Raw genomic sequence first — 21453 nt, 5'->3', positions numbered from 1 at the left:
AGAGGATGTGCGTGAAATTATTGATTGGCTCCATACAAAGGATTTGAACCGGTGTCCTTCACCGTAATCATGGCGCAATGCAGTGCATTCAATCAAACGTTGTTGTCAACCTATTTGATCGTATAGTGCATTTGTTATGTGTGTGAGACGAGCTGTCGCGGTAGATTGCAATAGCTTGTAATCATGGTTTTGTTGAATGAATTTGAGTACTCCGCCATATTTACAGTATGATACGTCATAATCTAGGTGATTATTTGCATTGGATGCCTTGAATACGCTGGCGAAGTTGTGTAATAATCGGATTAATGCTATAACAGTAGGTGAATAAGTTTTGAATATATCGCGTTGCAAAGCCCCATTCAGTGATCCCAGCGAAAGTGAAAAAAAAAATCAAATTGTTACTTTTATAAATTTTTTAAATGAAATAAATTGGCAAAAAACCCAAGAAAACGGCAGTATCGACGAAGTTGAAGCCCCATTCAAATACATGTAGCTAATTTATATATACTGTCTGTATATAAATTACAGATTCACGTAAATGCATTATTTTTGTCTTAACTAGGCCTGCACGGCTTTCGGCTGAACCACTAGCAGAAGATACCAAATTGATGTTTTATGACCTTTGAAATTCTTTTGTTGCGAGTGACATGGTCAGTTCAATTCACGCCGAGTGTCCTTGACAGGTTTGACTTTGCTTCAGTGGTCATGAAAGAATTCAAAAGATAACCTCTGCCCCAACAATCCCAAGCAATTGTCTGAAACTGCTCTTCGGATGATGTATTATAAGAACTCAGTCGTCAAATGATGATAGTCATATAATGACCAAAAGATAATTACTGACTATATCATTGAAGACTGAGTTCCGCAGTCTAGTACAAAATCTGAATTTTGATGATTTTTACGATCGCCCGGATGAAAAAATCACTGAATGGGCCGTTAGTACCCTCATCTCCTTACCCTGGCAATATGAATCAAAGAAAAATAAAGAAAGAAAAAATAAATAAAACAAGAAAAAAAAAGACAAAGAAAAGAAACAATAAAAGAAAAACAAATATGAAAAGTTCGAACAATATTTGGTTTATAAAATTCATGTGACCGTGATGAGGCTCGAACTCACCACCTTCCGATTTAAAGTTCGAAGCGCTCGTGTACCAAATTCTGATGCCTTACCAAGTGAGCTAGATGCTCCTGAGATACGAAATAAAAATAAAATAATACACTGTATACCTGCTTGTGTCGGTAATTGATTTGCTCTAATTCCATAATGGTACAGTGCAACAGAGCAAAAATGCCCAAAATTTAAAACCTATATAATTTATGAACAATATACACTACACATAAAAATACTAATACAACGGAATTTCAACATAAGAATCCAAACAATTAAGTACCAACATGCACAGCTTTGTCCTTATATCATTTTTGGGTTTTTAACAAAATGTTATCAAACCTCTACTATGATTGGCAGCTGCACAAGGCATCTCTTTGATAGCTGATAATGGCCATCCATTCAACAAGTGGCTACTAACTGACCTTGACAGGCTTGAAAGAGCACTGTCATCTGATACAAAACCATCACACTCTAGGACCTGGTCACTCCATAATGCAGAGAGCACAGTACTTTGACAATGGAGTGAAATTATTGATTAGGTGCGGATTTTAAAAGTACAGCTCCTATGCGTGTATAGCAAAAAATTGGAATAGAATGTTTGGAATCATGTAACTAAAATACTAAATGCATTCTGCAAAATGTGCTCTGACCAATATATAAAGCATTTCATTAGCTTTAATTTGACATATTTGGAATTATGGTAAATCATTAAATAAAATATTTATTAATTAATCAATTATGTCAATTAATTAAAATTTAATGCAAATATGCATATTTTCTCTGACAGAATTGTAGGATTTCACAAGAGCCATCTTTCTTGTAAGTTTGATTCTTATAACATACCGGTATCGTATTGCGTCCCGTTATAGTTGCAGAAAAAAATACGCGTGCAGGACACACATACGCCCCCCCCCCACACACACACACACCCAGAGGGTCGTACCGTTTTACAATCGTATAACATTCATTGGCGCTAGTAGTAAATTCCAATTTTCTTTGCTTTACCTCACTTGTTAGGCTCAAAAATTAAAAGGGGACATATCTGACAGTAAAAGCTTACATTTTATGGAAATTATGTTTAACTATTTGCTTAAACAGCACAAAACAGATAAAGCAGACAAATTTACTATACATAGGCCTATACATGTATGGTATGCCAGGGACTGTGTTGAAGGGACTGGAAACGGCTTCCACCCATTGTCCCATGCGGGTTGTTGGTTTACAAATTATCCTCAGTTGAGCAAGCATGAATAATACGTTCGTAGTCCGAATAATCAGTCCCAGAACAAGTGGCATAGCGTGGGTCATCTGATTGGGGGCACCGACCATGATGGGGGGGGGGGAGCCCACCGGGTCTGATTGGGGGGCACAAGCCGTTTTTTGGCAATTTTCCTATGGGATTTTTAAAATTTTGCAATCGATTGGGGTGCGGGCACGTGACCCCAACCCCCATGCCCCTATGACCTACGTCACTGCCCAGAACAAAATATAAATTTCTGACATGATCGTGCTCTGGGTCTGAACTGTTTCCGTTTGAAATCTTGATGGCAAATTGGACAAAAGAAGCACATGGTTCTACTTGACAGCTTTTTAATCCCTGTTACCATGGTTACGTGAATCACGCTATTGTGGACCATCCTTCTGATACTTGAATGTTTGGACAATTGGAACGGTCTTTTGTCTACCTCTCTATTTCTAAATAGATGAGGAGGTCAAAATTGTCATCCTCGCCGAATAGGAAAGTCAGTGTAATAGTACGGCACTACGTTGATCGATACCCTGGTACGAACCCAAGCACAGTTACAACACAGCGTGTGGCTTGTCTTCCCGGGCTTGTCTTGAACATTGCGAAATGAGCTTACATGTTTGCCTATAATGATAGACTGTAGAAATGCCAACATAAATAATCAAAGAACGTTATTTTAATAATTATTTCAGTATCAAAATCAGTAGGAACAGCAAGCGTACGGTGTACACATTCCAGAAAAATGTAAATTTGTTATAGCATTCTTAGTAGAGGACCAGCCTGTAGACTCCGTGACTAAATCATAGAACAAAAGTTTGAGAGTCATTTTGGGATCTTTGATTGATTGTGAATAAATTTAGCTTGGGCTCACCTCCTGAAACTTCCGGGCATTCCGGGGAGGGGTCAATCAAGGTCACATGGGGTCAAATTTTCAGAGTGCTCCAACTATGCCAAGTAATGTATCAAAATACTCGTATGGTCATGAGGATTCCAAAAATGTATAGTTTGTTATGCGTCAGACCTTTCTAGAGGGCGCTTTGATGATAAATTTCCAAAGGTCAACGACCTTTTTGAATTCTGACCATGAGTTAAGGGAAGGGGTATGAACGTTTGGGCAGTATTTATTTTGGGACATTAGAGCACATCAGACATATCGAATTGCATTCTGAATACGAAGAATGTCCTTCTGATATCAAATAATTTTGATTTTTTGAAATTCGCAATTTATTACACATTTTATGGCAAATCATTAAAAATTTATATTTTTGATATTTAGCAGTACTTGAAGTAAACTTTATAAATCTGATGATTTATACTTAAAGTGTATGTAGGTGGGATGAAAAGCCGACGATCAATTGAAAATTTTGACCTTTCGTATTGAATATATGGATTTTTTTTTCCAAAAACACCCAAAAAAATTAGGTCTTTTTGGGAAAAAAATCCATATCTTCAATATGAAAGGTCAAAATTTTCAATTGACCGTCGGCTTTTCCTCCCAGCTACATGCACTTTAAGAATATATCATTAGATTTATATAATTTACTTCGAGGACTGTTATATATCAAAATTTGAAAAAATCAAATTTTATAATTTGTCATAAAATTTGTATTATATTGTGATTTTCAAAAAATGAAAATTATTTGATATCAGAAAGACATGCTTCGTATTCAGAATGCAATTCGATAGGCCTTTTCGAATAGCTCTTATGTGACCCGGTACTATGAAATTACCTTGCTCGATTTAAGCTATACGCGTGCACCGGCAAAACGTGCATCGTATACCCGAATAGTATACTTCTATGCGATCGTAGCCTTATGTGACCCGGTACTATGAAATTGCCTTGCTCAATTTGAGCTATACGCGTGCACCTGCAAAACGTGCACCGTATACCCGAATAGTATACTTCTATGTGAACGCAGCCTAATGATTGTGCAGGTGCGATTGAAAAATACATTGACTGATGTTGACTCAGCTTTATTAAAAAATTATATTTTTGAAATTTAACAGTCCTCAAAGTAAATTGTATAAACCTAACGATATGCACTTAAAAAGAGTATGAAGTTTTGGTGAACAGCATATGAACAGCATATGTCCATCATATAAAAATGTTGACCTTCATTATTGAAGATAATAGCTCAAAACACTAAAGAAATGTAGGTCTTTTGATAAACAAATGTTTATGTTCAATATGAGACTACTATGAAAGGTCAACATTTTCAATTGATGGTCGGCTTTTCATCCCAGCTACATATAGTTTAATTACATGTCATTAGATTCATAAAGTTTACTTCGAGGACTGATAAATTTCAAAAATATGAAATTTTAATAATTTGCCATATAATCTATAGTATCGCGAATTTCACAAAATCAAAATTATTTGATATCAGAAGGACATTCTTCATATTCAGCATGCAATTCGATATCTGATGTGCTCTCAGGTCCACAAACAATACTGTGCAAATGTTGCTACTCGCTCCCTTAAAGGGGTACTACACCCCTCGATAAATGTGTGTCTATTTTTGCATTTTTCTCAGAAACTAATAACACAGTGGTAACAAAAGTTATGTATATTATAGGGGCAAGGAATCCAATTACTACACTGGAATTTCAGTGACCCAAGACAAGCGGTTTGTTATTTATGATCAGAAATAAGGTACCGCTGGGATGTACCTCGTTTCCTATCATATTATACTGAACCGCTTGTCTTGAGTCACTGAAATTTCAGTGTAGAAATTGGATTCCTTGCCCCAATAATATACATAACTTTTATTACCAGTACTGTATGTTATTAGTTTTTGAGAAAAATGCAAAAATAGTCACAAATTTACCACAGGGGTGTAGTACCCCCTTAATAATGTATTAACGAAAATCATTGTCTTGTTGTTTTTCGTATCATTGTTTTGCATGAATGAAGTGATGATAACAATACTGCACTTTTCACAAATACTTGCTTTACGAAAGTGCAATTGTTATTAACACTACATTCGTAAATGCTAATACTGTTTCCCTGAAAAGCATTTGCTTTTCAGAGAAAAGAGAAAGGCATTTACGAAAGGCGTGTTATTGTGATCATCGCTCCATTCGTGGAAAATAATGGAGCGGTAAAACAATAGCGCGACGCCATAGGTGTGTATTAAATAATACGAGTATGAAATGATTCAAAATGACTAATAGATCTATATTAATAATGTCTTATTTATTTCTTTTATGTGTTTAGCAATTAATAATGCAGGATTAGGAAACCCTTGGTGGGCCGTTGACATGCAGAAAGATGAATGTGTTGGTAAAGTTGTCCTCTACAACAGAGCCGATTGCTGTGGTAGGTATTAATGTATTACTAGGCTTACAACCAGGCTCTTTGTTAACGGGGTTTTACAGGGGAGCCAACTATTTTCAATGAACCAGGGGCTATTTTGAAAGCACATAATTACTGATGTTCGACAATGTTAAGATAAATGCTTTAATAAGCAGATGAGCAGGCAGCTAATGCAAGAAATAGGCCTAACCTACATGTATGAACAAGCACAATTCTGATTAATAGTCCAAATGACTATTAGGGCCTGGGGCCAGTTTGAGCAAAATAGGTGGCACCTGGTCACAGGTATTTACTTGAGAACCAGGAGCCTTTTTGGGGGGCTTTACGGGAGCCGAATGGCCCCTGGCCCCAACTTATTTCCCAGCCTGCTTACAACCAATGGTGTGTGTGGTGTCATGGGGGCACGGGGGCACATCCCCCCACCCAAAGAATTTGAAAAATTAGAAAATCTCATGGGGAAATTGCCGAAAAATAGCTTTTGCCACAATAATCAGACCGGTTCCCCAATCATGGTCGGTGCCACCCCCCTCCCCCTCTCCTATCGCGGCACCGCTATACATTATTTTGGGTACGCCTGGAGTGAAGTCAAGTTTTTCTCACCTTGCTGACGCCGTCGGAGCCTATTCACCCTGGTTTTACGCGTTGTCGGCCAGTTTTTTTAGCAGGTCATATTTTGAGCAAGTCAACAGGATTTTACAGCCCATATGTTTCTATGTGCTTCATTGTCTACAGCAAGGCCTTTGACTGTGTCAGCCATCCAAGGATGGGATTCCCTGGTCACATTATTGATCTTATTAGTCAACTATATGAGGACCAGGAATCTGCAGTCAGGACAAGTAATGGAGATACCGAATGGTTCAAGATTGGAAGAGGGCTGAGACAGGGCTGCATATTGTCACCAAACCTGTTTAACATTTATAGGACATCATGAGAGAAGCTTTGGACGGGTTTACTGGTGGAGTCAAATTTGGCGGTAGCAGTATCACAAATCTACGCTATGCTGATGATACCACTAAATATGCAGCAGTAGAGGGGAACTGCTGGCCCTTTTGAAATGCATCAAGGAAGCCAGTGAGGAGAAAGGCCTTCTGCTAAATGCCAAGAAGACTAAAGTAATGGTTATTGATAGAAATGGAACTGGAGAGGACTTTGTGATAGATGGTCAAAAGATCGAGGAGGTTAAACAATATGAATACCTGGGTTCAATGATAGACAACAAAGGTGATAGCACATCTGAGATCAAAAGAAGATTAGCTATGGCAAGGACAACAACTCAGAGTATGTCAAAGATCTGGAAGAGTCGTGGTTTATCAATCAACCTCAAGGTACGGTTACTCCGTGCAACAGTCTTCTCAATTGCTACATACGGGTGCGAATCCTGGGCATTGACAAAGAATGACAGGAAGAAGATAGATGCATTTGAGATGTGGTGCTATAGGAGGCTGTTGGGAGTATCTTGGAAAGACAAGAAGACAAATATCTGGGTCCTGAATAAGATTGGCACAGACTTAAACATCAGAAAGTCCATCATTGAGAGGAAATTGCGCTACTATACTTTGGCCACATTGTAAGAAAGGATGGTGGAGTTGAGAAGCAGATTCTTCAGGGAGCTGTGGAAGGCCATCGTAGAAGGGGATGTCCATCAACATCTTGGACAAATGATGTGAAGAACGTTTCATCACACGGAATGTATGGTGCAACACGTTTGGCTTTTGATAGAAGTAGATGGCGTACTCTTGTGAAGACCACAGCAGCGTAATCCTGCGCCATCTGACCCAGGGAGAGAGAGAGAGATGTTTCTAGTCATCTGGCCATCTGGAGGGGGAGGGGAGTATTTGATCCAGAACGGGATACAGATGTGCCACTGCAGTGGATAAAAATCAAAAATAGCCAATGAAAAACAACCTAATTGTATAGTCAACTCGTGGGCCGTATCACATACTGACGTATTCGACATTTTTGAGAAAATAGGTATGTTCTACTCTATTATATTCACCAAAACCCATGCTTCAAAGTGGCTTAATTAGTAAGATATTAATTAATTTAATTATGTCGTATTTACAAAACCTTGAAATGTCTGCATCACATAACGACGTATTTGCCGATCACATATACGACGTAATGCGCAAGCCCAGTATATCGTATCTGCAATTTGAAAAATTTGCCGTTTCACATACTGACGTATTTGCGCGACTCTTTCATTGCACGGCAAAATGTCTGTTTTGTCCTTTTCACATACTGATGTATTTGCGCAACTGTTTCACATACTGACGTATTTGCGCGACGTATTTGTCATTTGAACGGCGAAATTGACATTGGTCCTTTTCACATAGTGACGTATTTTATTTAATATTGATTTTTTGCAGAATAAGTTGTGCTCTGATAGTGATAAGTGAATTATATTGAGGGTTAGAGGCGCCTGATCCCGTCCGCTTACTACAGACTAGTTTGGTCATCTAGGGGTACATATACACAGATCCCCTTTTGACGGTGATGGCGTATCCCCATATGGGCAAAGCGTCTTGCTTTGTCATGCTGACATAGTATGGGTGCTAACTGGTGCTTGATCTTCTATTTTGGTTAGCTGGTCTGTGCCGGTTTCATTTTATGAGAAGCAGATTATTTATTTAGCAACAGACATGACAGATGCTAGAAGCATAGTTTTAGTTTTATTAGTAGTTCACCAGCGGGAGGTGGTGTTTCTTTCACTGCCGGGCCCCCCACCTCGAGGGAGTCTTGATTATAAGAGGGCCGAAACTCCCCAAGACAGGTGGCAATCAACTGATGATCCCGCTGGTGAAAGCACAAGACAAATTCCCATCTTTGGTCTTTGTTTATATTTAACTTGAAAATATGGTATATTTGCATTACTGTTAACCTGGTTTTAATCGACAATAATATTTTAATCAAGATTGTTCAGCAAATGAAAATAGATTTTCAATTTCGATTTTCTCGAAATGCGTATTTTGCAAATACGTCAGTATGTGATACGGCCGACGAACTTTCATGTAAAATACATCGTAAAATAACTCACTGCCCGGACCCATTGAAATAGTTGGACGTGAAAAAGCTTGAAAATGCTTCACATATCAACGGCACATACCTATACCCCCATTAACAGAGTACAGTCAGTACACCCCCCCCGGCCACGTAGTAGGTCCATCATATCCACTGTGCGTATGTCACTAAATACGAGCTCTACCATATATGAATAATAATGTAAAAGAAAACCAGGGGCAAAGGTTAATACAACAAGTTATACCGATAATTTTTCTTAATTTGACTTAATATTATCCTTTCTTCCACCCATATGACAAATTTCAACGTGTTGGTTTCAGGAGTGTAAGCCTACTAGCCTGCAAACCATTGCAACGTTGCGTATTGACGGAACCTCAAATCATATCCCGAGTATTCTAATATTATGTTCTCCTTTTGCAGCGAATCGACTTGAAGGGGCCATAGTACGAGTAGGATCCAACACTGAATACGGACAGAACGCAGAGTGTCAAAGTCGAGTGCCTGCCTCTCCCGGCAGTCGTATCGAAATCGAATGCAATCTGAGTGGACAATACATCAGTGTTGAATTACCACGACCGGATTTTCTGACACTCTGTGAAGTCGAGGCAACCATGTCAACCTCGTGCAAAAGTAAGTACTAGTTCGTTCGCAAAGGTTGCGCTTTTTTGTTTTGGTCCAATGGTTTAATTAACTGTAAGACGCGCCATCGGCAGAGCGGCAGCCGCGGCGACATATAGCCGAGAAGCGGCGAGTAACCACTGGTTTCTGTGAGTGTCACGGTGGTACCCATTAGTTTCGTCCTCTATGGATAATGAAAGGTACATATGTGACGTGTCATGTCAAAAGGAGACACTTTTGGGCAGGGTATCAATTTTGAGGTTTTTACATATCTTAAATATAGAGATATTTTGCTCCACAACGCCATTTTCCGCAATGAAATCGGGCATTCCTAAGCAAAGATATTGAGTTCGTAAGTTATGGTACTATAAAATCGGAAATTGAGATATCGCCCTTTAAAAATATTATTGACAATGTTGGGAATACGAATTACCTTGAAAAATGTTTCAAGAAAAACAAGATGCCAGTTATATTCCGGTCTGAAACTATCAGACAATATTTTAAACATTAATAACATCACAAATTCGCAACAAACCCAAATTGTGAAAAATTATCCCCGGGCAGATTTTTGGCTATTTCTCTATTTACGATCCTGCCCAAAAGTGTCTCCTTTTGACATGACACGTCACATATGATCTGTAGCAAAGTCACGGGTAGTAAGGTGTCTGTCTGACTCTGAAGATTTCCCCGGTTCGAGGCAAGATTCATATTCATGATGCAGTTGTCCGTCCGCTCTTCCATTACTGTATTCAAATTGTGGGGCAGATGCAGTGGGCGATTAAAACTTGACGCGCAGCAACGGTACCGAATATAGGCAAACCATGATGACGCCTTGATGTTTGTATACACCCAATTAGGGCAATTTTGGGCGATATTTTGGGTGTTTTTTTACGGCAGTGAAATGATGCCACTTCCCCCCACATCTCATATGCACAGTTTATCCCTTACATATCCTGTGTCATGAATAGGTATGTAGCCCACCAGCCCATGTGGTTAAGAGTCTAGGAAATAATTCCTAATATCTCATACCCTAGTTTGTATGCCTTTATCTAATCTTGCCACACTGACAACTTACTAATTAGCCCTAACCCGGAAAAGAGTTTGTCCAGGAGTAGGAATTTTTTTTAGCCTTTTTTAGAAACATGTTTACAATTGGTTTATAGCCATCACATGCTGATAATACACATAACTGATTGGTTAATCAAAACTAGCTGGGGCCTGATTACAAAGTAAACATATTCTGTATAGAATACTGTGCAGCAAGCGATTTACTTCAGAAAATTACTACATTGCACAAAACTAAGTCCATTATCTATACTCTATAGTTAATTGAATGTTAGCTAATGTTTATTGACTCTTATAATAACCCATGTGTAGGCCTATAAACCTGTATAATATTGGTGTTCATACATATGACCCTGACAAAAGCTAGCAAGAGCAAGTTGTGTAATTATTTTGTTTACTTGTGATAAGATACAATTTTCTTCGTAGTTATAGCCAAATTTGTTTCTTAGTACCGTAGGTGACTTAATAAAAATTCCTTTAAAAAGGAATGGGCGCCCAATGTGAGCTTGGTCGTGATGTGGTAAATTTCATGGTGGTTAGATTTGGTATTATTATCTCTTGCAAACCCGGTGACACCTCATTATAGAAATCAGACCTGTCGATAGGTTGTAAGAGGGGATAGCCATTTCCAGGCACGAATTGGGCCATATATAAAGAAAGTTTTGCTACTTTGCAACGCAATAAAGACCTAAATGCAAAACAAGATCCTGTGGGTGGCTCCCGAGGTGGCTTAAAAAACTAAATGCAAAATGAGGTTTTTAAAAAATATTGTTTTCCAGAGTCAAGACGCAGGTATCATTATTAAGCCTCGTATCACTTATTTATTATCGAATAAGTGCAGAGTAGGTTAGATAGGAATACCGGTACTGAATGTTAGACCAAAGTAGCTCAAAGTACATGTATACACCTGACCCGTGAACTTGTCTTTTTCTTGTTTATTGATATAATACATGCATCGCATTTTATGGTAAGTGATTAACAATTGATATTTTTGAAATTTAACATTTAACACCAAAACATTTATGTCTTTTTGAGAAAAAAATGTTTATCTCCAATACAAAAGGTCAAAATTTTCAATTGATGGTCGGTTTGTCATCCCACGCAGCTACATGCACCTTAAGTACATATCATCCAAATCTTCATAAACATAATAAGAAGTCGGATCCTGCTCATTTTTCATGTACAATCTATTTCCCAGGCCTAAATGAGAAATAAATATGAATCAGGGCCTAATAGTTGGGTTTTAGCCTTTTCTAATGTATTACATTAAGTCACGTGGCACTTTTGAACTTTTCGTAAACACTGATTTTTCTTTTTGGCCGGGCTTATCCACAATGTTGCTTCGCTCACAGAACCAGCTCCGAGTGAAATTTCCCTGATAGGTAAACCTACCAGCCAAAGTTCTACATTAGACGCTATGAGCAACTCTGACCACGCAGTAGATGGCAACACCAACGGATATTATTTCCGTGGCTCCTGCACACATACAGGTGAGAAAATTCAATTGTAAATAACTTTGTGAAAGGGATGTAAATAACTTTGTGAAAGGGATGTGAATAACTTTGTGAAAGGGATGTAAATAACTTTGTGAAAGGGATGTGAATAACTTTGTGAAAGGGATGTGAATAACTTTGTGAAAGGGATGTAAAGAACTTTGTGAAAGGGATGTAAAATCTTGATTTTGCTGTTAGTCTTGCAGAAGGTGTCTATAGGTGAAAAAACTTTAAACATAAGCTAACAGAAATATACATTGCCAGAGGTTATGACTAATATAGTTATATCCGCTCTTTCTGATCCTCTCTCTCTCTCTCTCCCCTCTCTCTCTCTCTATCTCTCCCCCTCTCTCTCTACCTCTCACCCTCTCTCTCTCTCTCTAGCAACTTTTCACCTGACAATACCTCCAGCACAGAAAAGATTTCTTTCAATCAATAATTGATTTATTGTCTTGATCAATAATGTTTTGTTGTAAATTAAACTTGTTTTATACCAGTCTGATTGATTGATTGATTGATTGATTGATTGATTGATTGATTTATTTATTTATTTATTTATTTATTTATTTATTTATTTATTTATTTATTTATTTATTTATTTATTTATTTATTTATTTATTTATTTATTTATTTATTTATTTATTTATTTATTTATTTATTTATTTATTTAACAATCCAGAAAGCAGGTGACAGACCTGATACTCCTGGGTAACAATTAAAAATGTGTATAAAATCAACAGACAAAATGCATACAATAGCATAACATTAAAAGGCGAAAAAGAAATCACAGATTATTAAGACGCTGAACAACTTCAGGAATGGTAGATTGCATGTACCTGGTTTGCTTACAGCGAGGGGGTCAATCTGTTTGGCATAGGCCTACTTATGATTCCTACCGTGCCGATCACCTTTGGTTTTGGTTTTAGGCAGCATTTGAGAATGTTTAGGAGACGCTTGCAAACCCTGGCCAAATCGCACCAACAGTTGATCTCTCCTCTCATAAGGAAACCAGTAGTTTCTCCAAAGCAGCCCGATAAGATGTGTAGCACTGGCCCAGGATGATACGACACGCCCGCGTCTGGATGATTGTTGCCATCCTACAGTGTCCTATACGGATGTGTAGCACGAAAATGGCAGTCTGATAAAGAACATGTAACATTTGAACTGTTTTCTGTACAATATGAATAAAAATGACTTGATGCAACAAGACTTATAGTTATAGACCTATATTAATAATGTCTATTTCTTTTCTGTTTTCTAGCACGTAGTAATGTAGGAAACCCTTGGTGGGCCGTTGACATGCAGAAAGATGAATGTGTTGGTAAAGTTGTCCTCTACAACAGAGTCGATTGCTGTGGTAGGTATTAATGTAATAGGCTTTACCAGGGGCTATTTTCAATGAACCAGGGGCTGTTTTGAAAGCACATAATTACTGATGTTCGACAATGTTAAGATAAATGCTTTAATAACCAGATGAGCAGGCAGATAATGCAAGAAATAGGTCTGACCTAAATTTTATGAACAAAATGCACAATTCTGATTAATAGTCAAAATGACCATTAGAGCCTGGGCCCAGTTTGAGCAAATAGGTGGCACCCGGTCACATGTATTTAGGCCTACTTGAGAACCAGGGGCCTTTTGGGGCTTTACAGGAGCCGAATGGCCTGGTCCCCACTTTAAATATTTCCCAGCCTGCTTACAAGCAATGGCGTAGAGTCATAGGGGCACGTGACGTACGAGCTGTTACCCCGGTACCATATCTGAATAATAATTTAAAAGAAAACCAGGGGCAAAGGTTAATACAACAAGTCATACCATGAATTTTTCTTAATTTGACTTAATATTATCCTTTCTTCCACCCATATGAACAAATTCAACATTCCTGGAGTGTACAGCTCAACTTACCGTACTTTTCCTGACCAGACAGTCCATGCCAAAATTGTTACTACACCTTTACATTTCATCGAATCTCTTTTTGATGTCTGTCATTTTGAACATCACACTTGAAAGATGTATGCTATAGAAACTTTATTTTGCAATTTCATAATTTGCATATTATTAGCATATTTGCAAGAAAAAACATGAAAATCAATAAATACCTATATTTTTCACAATTTCAATATTTTATTAGAAATTAAGCATGTAGGCCGTTTGTTATGACTTGATGAATGAAGCTGTTAAACAGATTTTGATATTTTTGCTTATTTTTCCTTTTTTGCCACAAAATGTGTAAAAATCACAATTTTTTGGATGACCTATATTTTCTTTGAATATTTATAAAAATTTCTTAATTTAGGTATAATACAGTGCATGAAAAGATGTCAAAAAATCTGTTAAACAGATTTCCAATAAATAGTTCCATTTTCCATTTTGGGTTAAATACTCAATTTTCATGCGCGGGATATTTGAAACATAAAATGAAAACATGTCCATTGCACTTTTTCCTCGAGATATACTATAATATCAAGGTTACGGATATATTATAATCCCTTCTTATCTTCACTGAGCCATCAGATACCTATTGTTATGAATGATCAATGTTAAGGTTCAGAACTGGGCTACTAATGGTCTGTCAAGTATCTATAGTTATTTTCATGACTGTGTCAACTCAAAAATCATGAAATTAGGTCGAATGTAGGAAAAGTATGATCAGTTGAGCTGTAGGCCTAACTAGCCTGCAAATAGTGCAAGCCATTTCAACGTTGCCTTGTTGACGGAACCTCAAATCATATCCCGAGTATTTTTCTCCTTTTGCAGCGGATCGACTTAGAGGGGCCATAGTACGAGTAGGATCCAACACTGAATACGGACAGAACGCAGAGTGTCAACGTCGAGTGAATGCCTCTAAGGCCGCCAAGCGTATCGAAATCGAATGCAATCTGAGTGGACAATACATCAGTGTTGAATTACCAAAATGGAATTTTCTGACACTCTGTGAAGTCAAGGCAATCCCGTGCAGTGGAAACGACAAAAGTAAGTATTTTGTTCGCAAAGGTTGCCCTTTTTTGTTTTGGTCCAGTGGTGTAAGACGCGCCATTGATCCGCGCAGCGAGTCGTCCGGGCATGCAGGCGGCCGCGGAGCCGGAGCCGGAGCGCCGAAGGCGCGGCAGAGCGGCAGCCGCGACATATAGCCGAGAAGCGGCGAGTAACCACTGGTTTCTGTGAGTGTCATGGTGGTAGGCCTACCCATTAGTTTCGTCCGCTATGGATAATGATATGTACATGATCTGTAGCAAAGTCAAGGGTAATAAGGTATCTGACTCTGGTGCCTGGTTCGAGGCAAGATTCATATTCATGATGCAGTTGTCCGATCTTTCCATTACTGTATTCAAATTGTGGGGCAGATGCAGTGGGCGATTAAGACCTCGCGCGCAGCAAGTACCAATTAGGATGACCATGATGACGCCTGGCTGTTTGTACACCCAATTAAGGCAATTTTGGCTAATTTCTTGTGTGCTTTTTGTTGAGAATTGGTATACTGATGCATAGCAAACACAGCAAAAAGTAGGTATAGAGAAAGTCAGCATCCGAAAGTCCGCGTGGCCTTTGTTTCCGAAATGAGAACAATAGTCTGCATTATTGTTATCCAGCCATGTTGATGGTACAACTCATGTCAAACTTGTCATAGTTGTGATCGTATCACACAAGTAAATGAGAAACATGTGATTTTAGACTTAACAGGGTTTGGAAAAAGTTTTTCCATTTTTAGCTCCCTATCGGGCAGTCAGATTGTCAGAACTCCATATTTGGAAGGGCTCGACAACAATCTTCCCAAAATCGCATTTTGATCATTTTTAGATGACCATAGAGGAAAAGAATTGAAGTTTATTTACAGCTTCTATGGCGAAAATTGATCAAACCTACCACACAATGGTGCTCGTTCGCGAAGTTGGAGCTATCGCGAGTCAGCTGTTGAGCACAATTTGCCATTGAAATTACACGTCCGACTGTTATGAAATTTTGGAAGACTCTCTTCGGGAAAACAGCTCGACAACAGCTTTCCCGTGAAATTTACTTCAAATTGTAGTATGTTAAGGATGAACATTATAATTCACATGTGAGCTTCTATGGCTATTATTGGGTGAAGGTTTTTCCCACCAGCCCACTAACTAGTCCATTGCCTATACCTACAGTACAGTGAGTGAGCTAGAGGTCAATCATCAATTGGAGCGCTGTGTGTGCACTGAATAGGAAACACGGACAGTAACTGCATAATGAAATTCCTCCACATAGCCTGTTTAGCTTAATTGTCAAAGTGACCTCTTGAAATGATATCACAGTGATATTTATGTTATTAGTAACCCACATACAATGTTCAACACAAAGTGAACGATGCTATAACTTGGTGGGGCAAAAAACCAATCCCGCCAAACTCGACTGACGTGTGTACAACGTGGGAAATTGGACGCTCGTTGTCTGATCATGCATGTGTTTATGGTTTGGGTAGCGGTTACTTAGCAACTCTCGTTCCACTTGGGTTTATTGAATACACTCTATAGACGTTGGGCTTCCCCATAAGATTTTCGCATAGAACCCCAAGTTAATTTAAGAAATTTGAAGATTAGGTTGCCATAAAAACGAAGCAGTAATCTTTATCGGGGTTCTATGTAATTTTTAGATAAATTTTTCACAATCTTTTCAGTCTTTATTTTCACTATTTTGGCATATATAAAATTAAAACAAAATTCTCTGCCTCGTAAACGATATCAACTGTACCCCAATTGGGTATCACGAATCGTTATATATGATGTGCAGTAAATTTTCATATATTCTTTTATACATGGGATGCTTCAGTTTTTACACAAAAAAATCTTTCATTGAAAACTCGCCCACTCGGCTATTTCAAAAAGGAAATCAGACTTCCTTAGAATGTGCAATAAATTAGCATTAAAATCAAGTTGATTTTTACACATTTTAAAAACACTGGTAATGACATATTTATTAACATCTCGCCTTGCTACATCTTATGGGCTGCGTGGTCTCGTGTTGTACTGGTTTGATAGCTACCTCAAGAGCCGCACAAATCGTGTCAGTATCTCTGGCACCCTTTCGGATGAGCAATCTGTGGATTTTGGGGTTCCTCAGGGCTCAGTCGTGGGTCCTCTCATATTTACTTTTTACACTAAGCCTGTCGCTGATATCATAACTCATCATCATTTGAGATACCACGTATATGCAGATGATGCACAGCTTTATACTGCCTTTGATCCTTCTGTTCCTGGAAGTTCTGATCTAGCTTTATCCAGATTGTCTGCATGTATCTCAGATATCAAGAAGTGGGTGACAATCAATAAACTCAAGTTGAATGATCAAAAAACTGAATTCTTTGCTGCTGCATCCCCTCGTGCCACTAACTCCATTTCCAATGTTACGCTTCATTTGAGCAACTCAGTCATCATCGAGCCCTCTAATTCCATCCGGAATCTGGGAATCATATTTGATCCCACCGTGTCTATGCGTGACCACCCTCACAAAGCATATCAATTTCCATCTTCGTAATCTTTACCGCATCCGTAAATTCATTGACCAGGATGCCTGTCACCATGCTGTTCGCTCTCTCATACTGTCCCGACTTGATTATGGTAATGCAATCCTCTATGGTATCACTTAAGGTGAAAGAAATAGACTGCAGAAGCTGCAAAATCGTGCTGTGCGTTTGATTTTCTCTGTCCCTCGCTCAACTGGTACCTCCATCCTTCTCATTCAATTGCATTGTCTTCCAATCAAGGACCGAATTCTTTTTAAACTTCTGCTTTATGTTTTCAAGTGCTCTCAGGGCTGTGCCCCTAATTTTCTTTGAGAGCTTCTTTCAGCCTATGCTCCCGGAAGAGAACTGAGATCTTCTTCTGATAAGACTCTGCTTAGTCAGCCTAGGGCACATAGAGGATCTGGTTTAAATACCTTCTCTGTCTCTGGCCTGAGGGAATGGAACAAACTCCCCATCAGGGAGTCTCCATCAATTCCAGTTTTCAGGAAGAAATTGAAAACTCACTTTTTCAGTTAGCTTCTTTCTTGTACCACTGTGTTTCTTTTTTCCCCCATCCTTTCTTTCCTTGTTCAGCGCTTTGATTAATTTTAAAGGCGCTTTATAAATATCTTTATGTATGTATGTATGTATGTATGTATCAGTAGCGTAGCCAGCAGGGGGGGCAGCAGAGTGCCCCTGACAAAAAATGAAAGAAAAAGTGCCCTCTGGCAAAAAAAAGAGAAAATCAGGAGGGCAAAGGAAAAGAAAAAGGGCAAGGAGCCCCTTTTCTAGCAAAATTCAGGACCCAAATAGTGTAAAATACAACATTTTTCCGCGCTACGCGTGCACATTGTAACAATAAAGCCCTTTTTAGCGGGATAATGGGCGAAAATAGTGTAAAATAACATCTTTTTCGCGCTACGCGCGCACATCATCCCAATAAGGCCCTTTTCGGGAAGCTCGAAGACATACAGTCTCTATGTATTGTATGATGCAACTGCAATTTTTTCGTCTGTGCCCCAAAATTTTTATTTTGCCCCCCCCGACCAAGTAAGCTGGCTACGCCCCTGGTATGTATGTATGCTGCCGTGTATTCAAATATACCTTCATTTTTATTCCCGGTTACTGAGTACTCGAATTATGAGCTTTCAAAATGGCATAATGCAACTATTGGGACCTTGTAAAACAATCATTCTAAACATTGACATGTTTTGTGGTTATACAAGATCTATTCCCCGAATACAAACAAGTAAAACCGTAGTATGCTTTGTTAACCCTATAGGCGAATCCAACGAGCCAAGTCATGGTCAGGATTTGGTCGGCCATTACTAGGTCCCCGGCGCACCTAACTAGTGTTGTGACTGCCCAATTGGGTGGATTAAAACATGGCAGGCTTAAAAATCGATGTTATATTGTATTGTGCTGTAAACTTTCTCATCATTCTTTTGTCTACGTGTAACACGGGTGGTGGAATGCAGTTTAAAATTCCCGCCAAGGACGCATCATTACACATTTAGGCCTACTCAGCGGGACCCAGTTATAGCTGCTATTGAGGTTTAGGAATGCGTGAAATTGGATCATACGGACCATGCTTTTTTGCTATCGGAGCTAAATAATAGGGAACGAAAAAGGATAAAAGATGAACAAACAAGTCACTTGGTACCCCGGGAATTGTCCATGTGACCCCTTGCGTGCCAAGCACGAGATCACCGACCTCTTTCATCGGGTTCCGCTGCCCAGCCAGCGATTCCGTGCGTATGATGGTGATTGCGTCATGGCGAAAAATGCGTGCATGCGCAGTGATTTGCGATTTTGTAAGATTTTTGGGTGTTTAATTGATTGCATCAGATGCTACATTTTACTTTGGCAGCAGACTGGTTCACGATATTTAAACACACTTGTCGTGACATACAGTTAGCTAGTATTTGTTTGCTTGCGATGCATATTTAGTAAAAAGCTAGTATTTCTTGCGTCATTAATATTTTGTAGGTAGGCCTCGCACAGTGTCATCGCCCCGATATCTTCATGGCAGAAATCGCCATGGCCATTTTGTATCGACCTGTTTTATAGTTTTGAGTCGAATAATGGGCCGAAGGACATCTGACTATTAAAGGCTACTGACAATAGCCCCGATTAGGCCGGTGACTGACCTCGCCGAGTCGAGCATGGTACATGTACGCCATAGGTCATATGCTTTTAGACTACCTTCACGATTGGCCTATACACTGCGCTATATAATTCGACACATATCTATTTATAAATCATAATTATTGTCAGTTTCTGACTCAAGACGCAAGCTTCTATCTCAAGACGCACGCTAACGACTATCATATCTGTTCAAAATATATATTCAAGTGCAAGGAACCATATCTGGTTTCTTTATACGAAATCATTTACGGGAGATATTCATCATTTTCTACCCCGGTATCCAAAGATTTTCGTCTCATATCAAACTCGTGCATAGGACATTCACGTGTATCGATCCCGGGTATTGACTTTAGTATCTCTGCAGAGAAAGTAATTATTAGCTAGGCGATATCGGTGTGCCTCGTAGGCCTATGTCATGTAGGCCTATGTGTCATTGGCCCATGAACACGTTTAAAGCAAAACCTATTTAACCTTTTGGCAAGGGCCACAAGTACACAGGAAGTTTTTTATGCCCAACGACGCTGTCCTTCTGATTAATAATTATACATATATTTTATCTGTTTTAACAGGGATGTCTGAGGAAACCCTTTTATTGAACTGGCTGAAACGTGAGCTTGAGACTGACAATGAGTAACATGTGATTCGACCAGTGAGTTAATGCTGAGATGGACTATGGACACCTTGGTTTCATAACACATACAACAGTAATTATTTTTAGTACAAACCAGCAGAGGCAAATACTCCCATCGTCATGTAATGTTATGCAAGTACAGGTTGCTATTTGATGCTACATGTGCCCGGATGCATGTGGTTAAAACTTCATCATATAATACTAGTCAGAAAGTGCAATACTCATCGAACACAAAACGTTTCGTAGCAAAAGAGGTTGCCAGAAAATGTCAGGTTTATTATAATGAAAGACAGAGATAAAAAAAAAAAAAAAAGACTAATTCGCGTCTGACGTCAGGTCAAAGGCGTGCCGTGATTGGTTGCCGACCTGCGCAGTATGATATTTTCTATCTAGTTGTCAGAAATTATTTCAGACGCGATTTAGTCTTTAAATTATCTCCATCTTTTATTATATTATACGTTTAATATCAATGGTTATAGCCCCCAAAATGTTTTGTTCTCACAAAGCATCGACAAATATCATAATGTTGCAACAGAATTTTTGTTAAAAACGTTTGCTATGGCAAAAAAAAACTAGTTTAGGCCTACAATAACATTTGACAACGGCTATAGCATAAGGACCAGAAAATTAAGTCATGTATTAGACTTATTCCACCAGCCGTCTAGTCTACACTGCGCATGTACTGTGTTATGCTTATTTTATTACTGCATAAACATAACATACAGATGTGTCACTGAGCATTAAACCAGTCATCTTCTCGGATAGTTTCTTATCAGTAACATGCATAGGCATGAAACATATTAATTATACAAATGAAAATATAAAAACATTTAAAAACTAACAAACGAAACGAATATTCTAGGAGCGTGTCCAGAACCGGGGAGGTCAATCACTCAAAATGGGTGATGGGGACGTGTTGATGTGGCTACATTGACACCTAATTTTCAAACTCCCTCTCATCGAATGACCCCTTTTTTACTCAATTTAATGTCACCAAAAGACCCCCTTTTTCATTAAGTCTGAAAAACTTTTCGATAAATCTCTCACTGAAACATCCATTATTTTCTCTAAAATTTACAAAATTTCATTATTTTTTCTTCTAAATTTTGAAGAATGAGAAAATTTTGCATAAACCTTTTATAGACTGATAGATATTGACCCACAATTTTCCCCAGTCTCACGGAAGGAACCCCGTTTTAAAACATTTTCCCAATTTCACGGAAAGGCACTGAGGCCCCCATAGGCCCCATTTTTGCGCCTTCTCACCAAATGACCCCCTTTTGCCCGGCCCTTTCGTCAATCCTCTCAAAAGACCTATGTTTCGAAATGGTGTCCGTCAC

General features: G+C 38.7%; 1 protein-coding gene across 1 annotated transcript; it reads left to right on the top strand.

The window, feature by feature from the left end:
- The first annotated feature begins 5579 nt into the window (after nucleotides 1-5579).
- LOC140136486 (pentraxin fusion protein-like) lies at nucleotides 5580-20400 on the top strand. The gene is made up of 6 exons (XM_072158204.1): nucleotides 5580-5676; nucleotides 9112-9321; nucleotides 11727-11864; nucleotides 13129-13224; nucleotides 14625-14840; nucleotides 20052-20400. The coding sequence occupies exons 1-6, from the start codon at nucleotides 5619-5621 to the stop codon at nucleotides 20114-20116; spliced, it is 783 nt and encodes a 260-aa protein (XP_072014305.1). The 5' UTR covers nucleotides 5580-5618; the 3' UTR covers nucleotides 20117-20400.
- Nucleotides 20401-21453: the final 1053 nt, after the last annotated feature.

Source organism: Amphiura filiformis, chromosome 16, assembly GCF_039555335.1.
Source record: "Amphiura filiformis chromosome 16, Afil_fr2py, whole genome shotgun sequence".
Taxonomy (NCBI): Eukaryota; Metazoa; Echinodermata; class Ophiuroidea; order Amphilepidida; family Amphiuridae; genus Amphiura; species Amphiura filiformis.
Note: the sequence above shows the minus strand (reverse complement) of the source record. Positions and strands in the feature narration are given on the sequence as shown.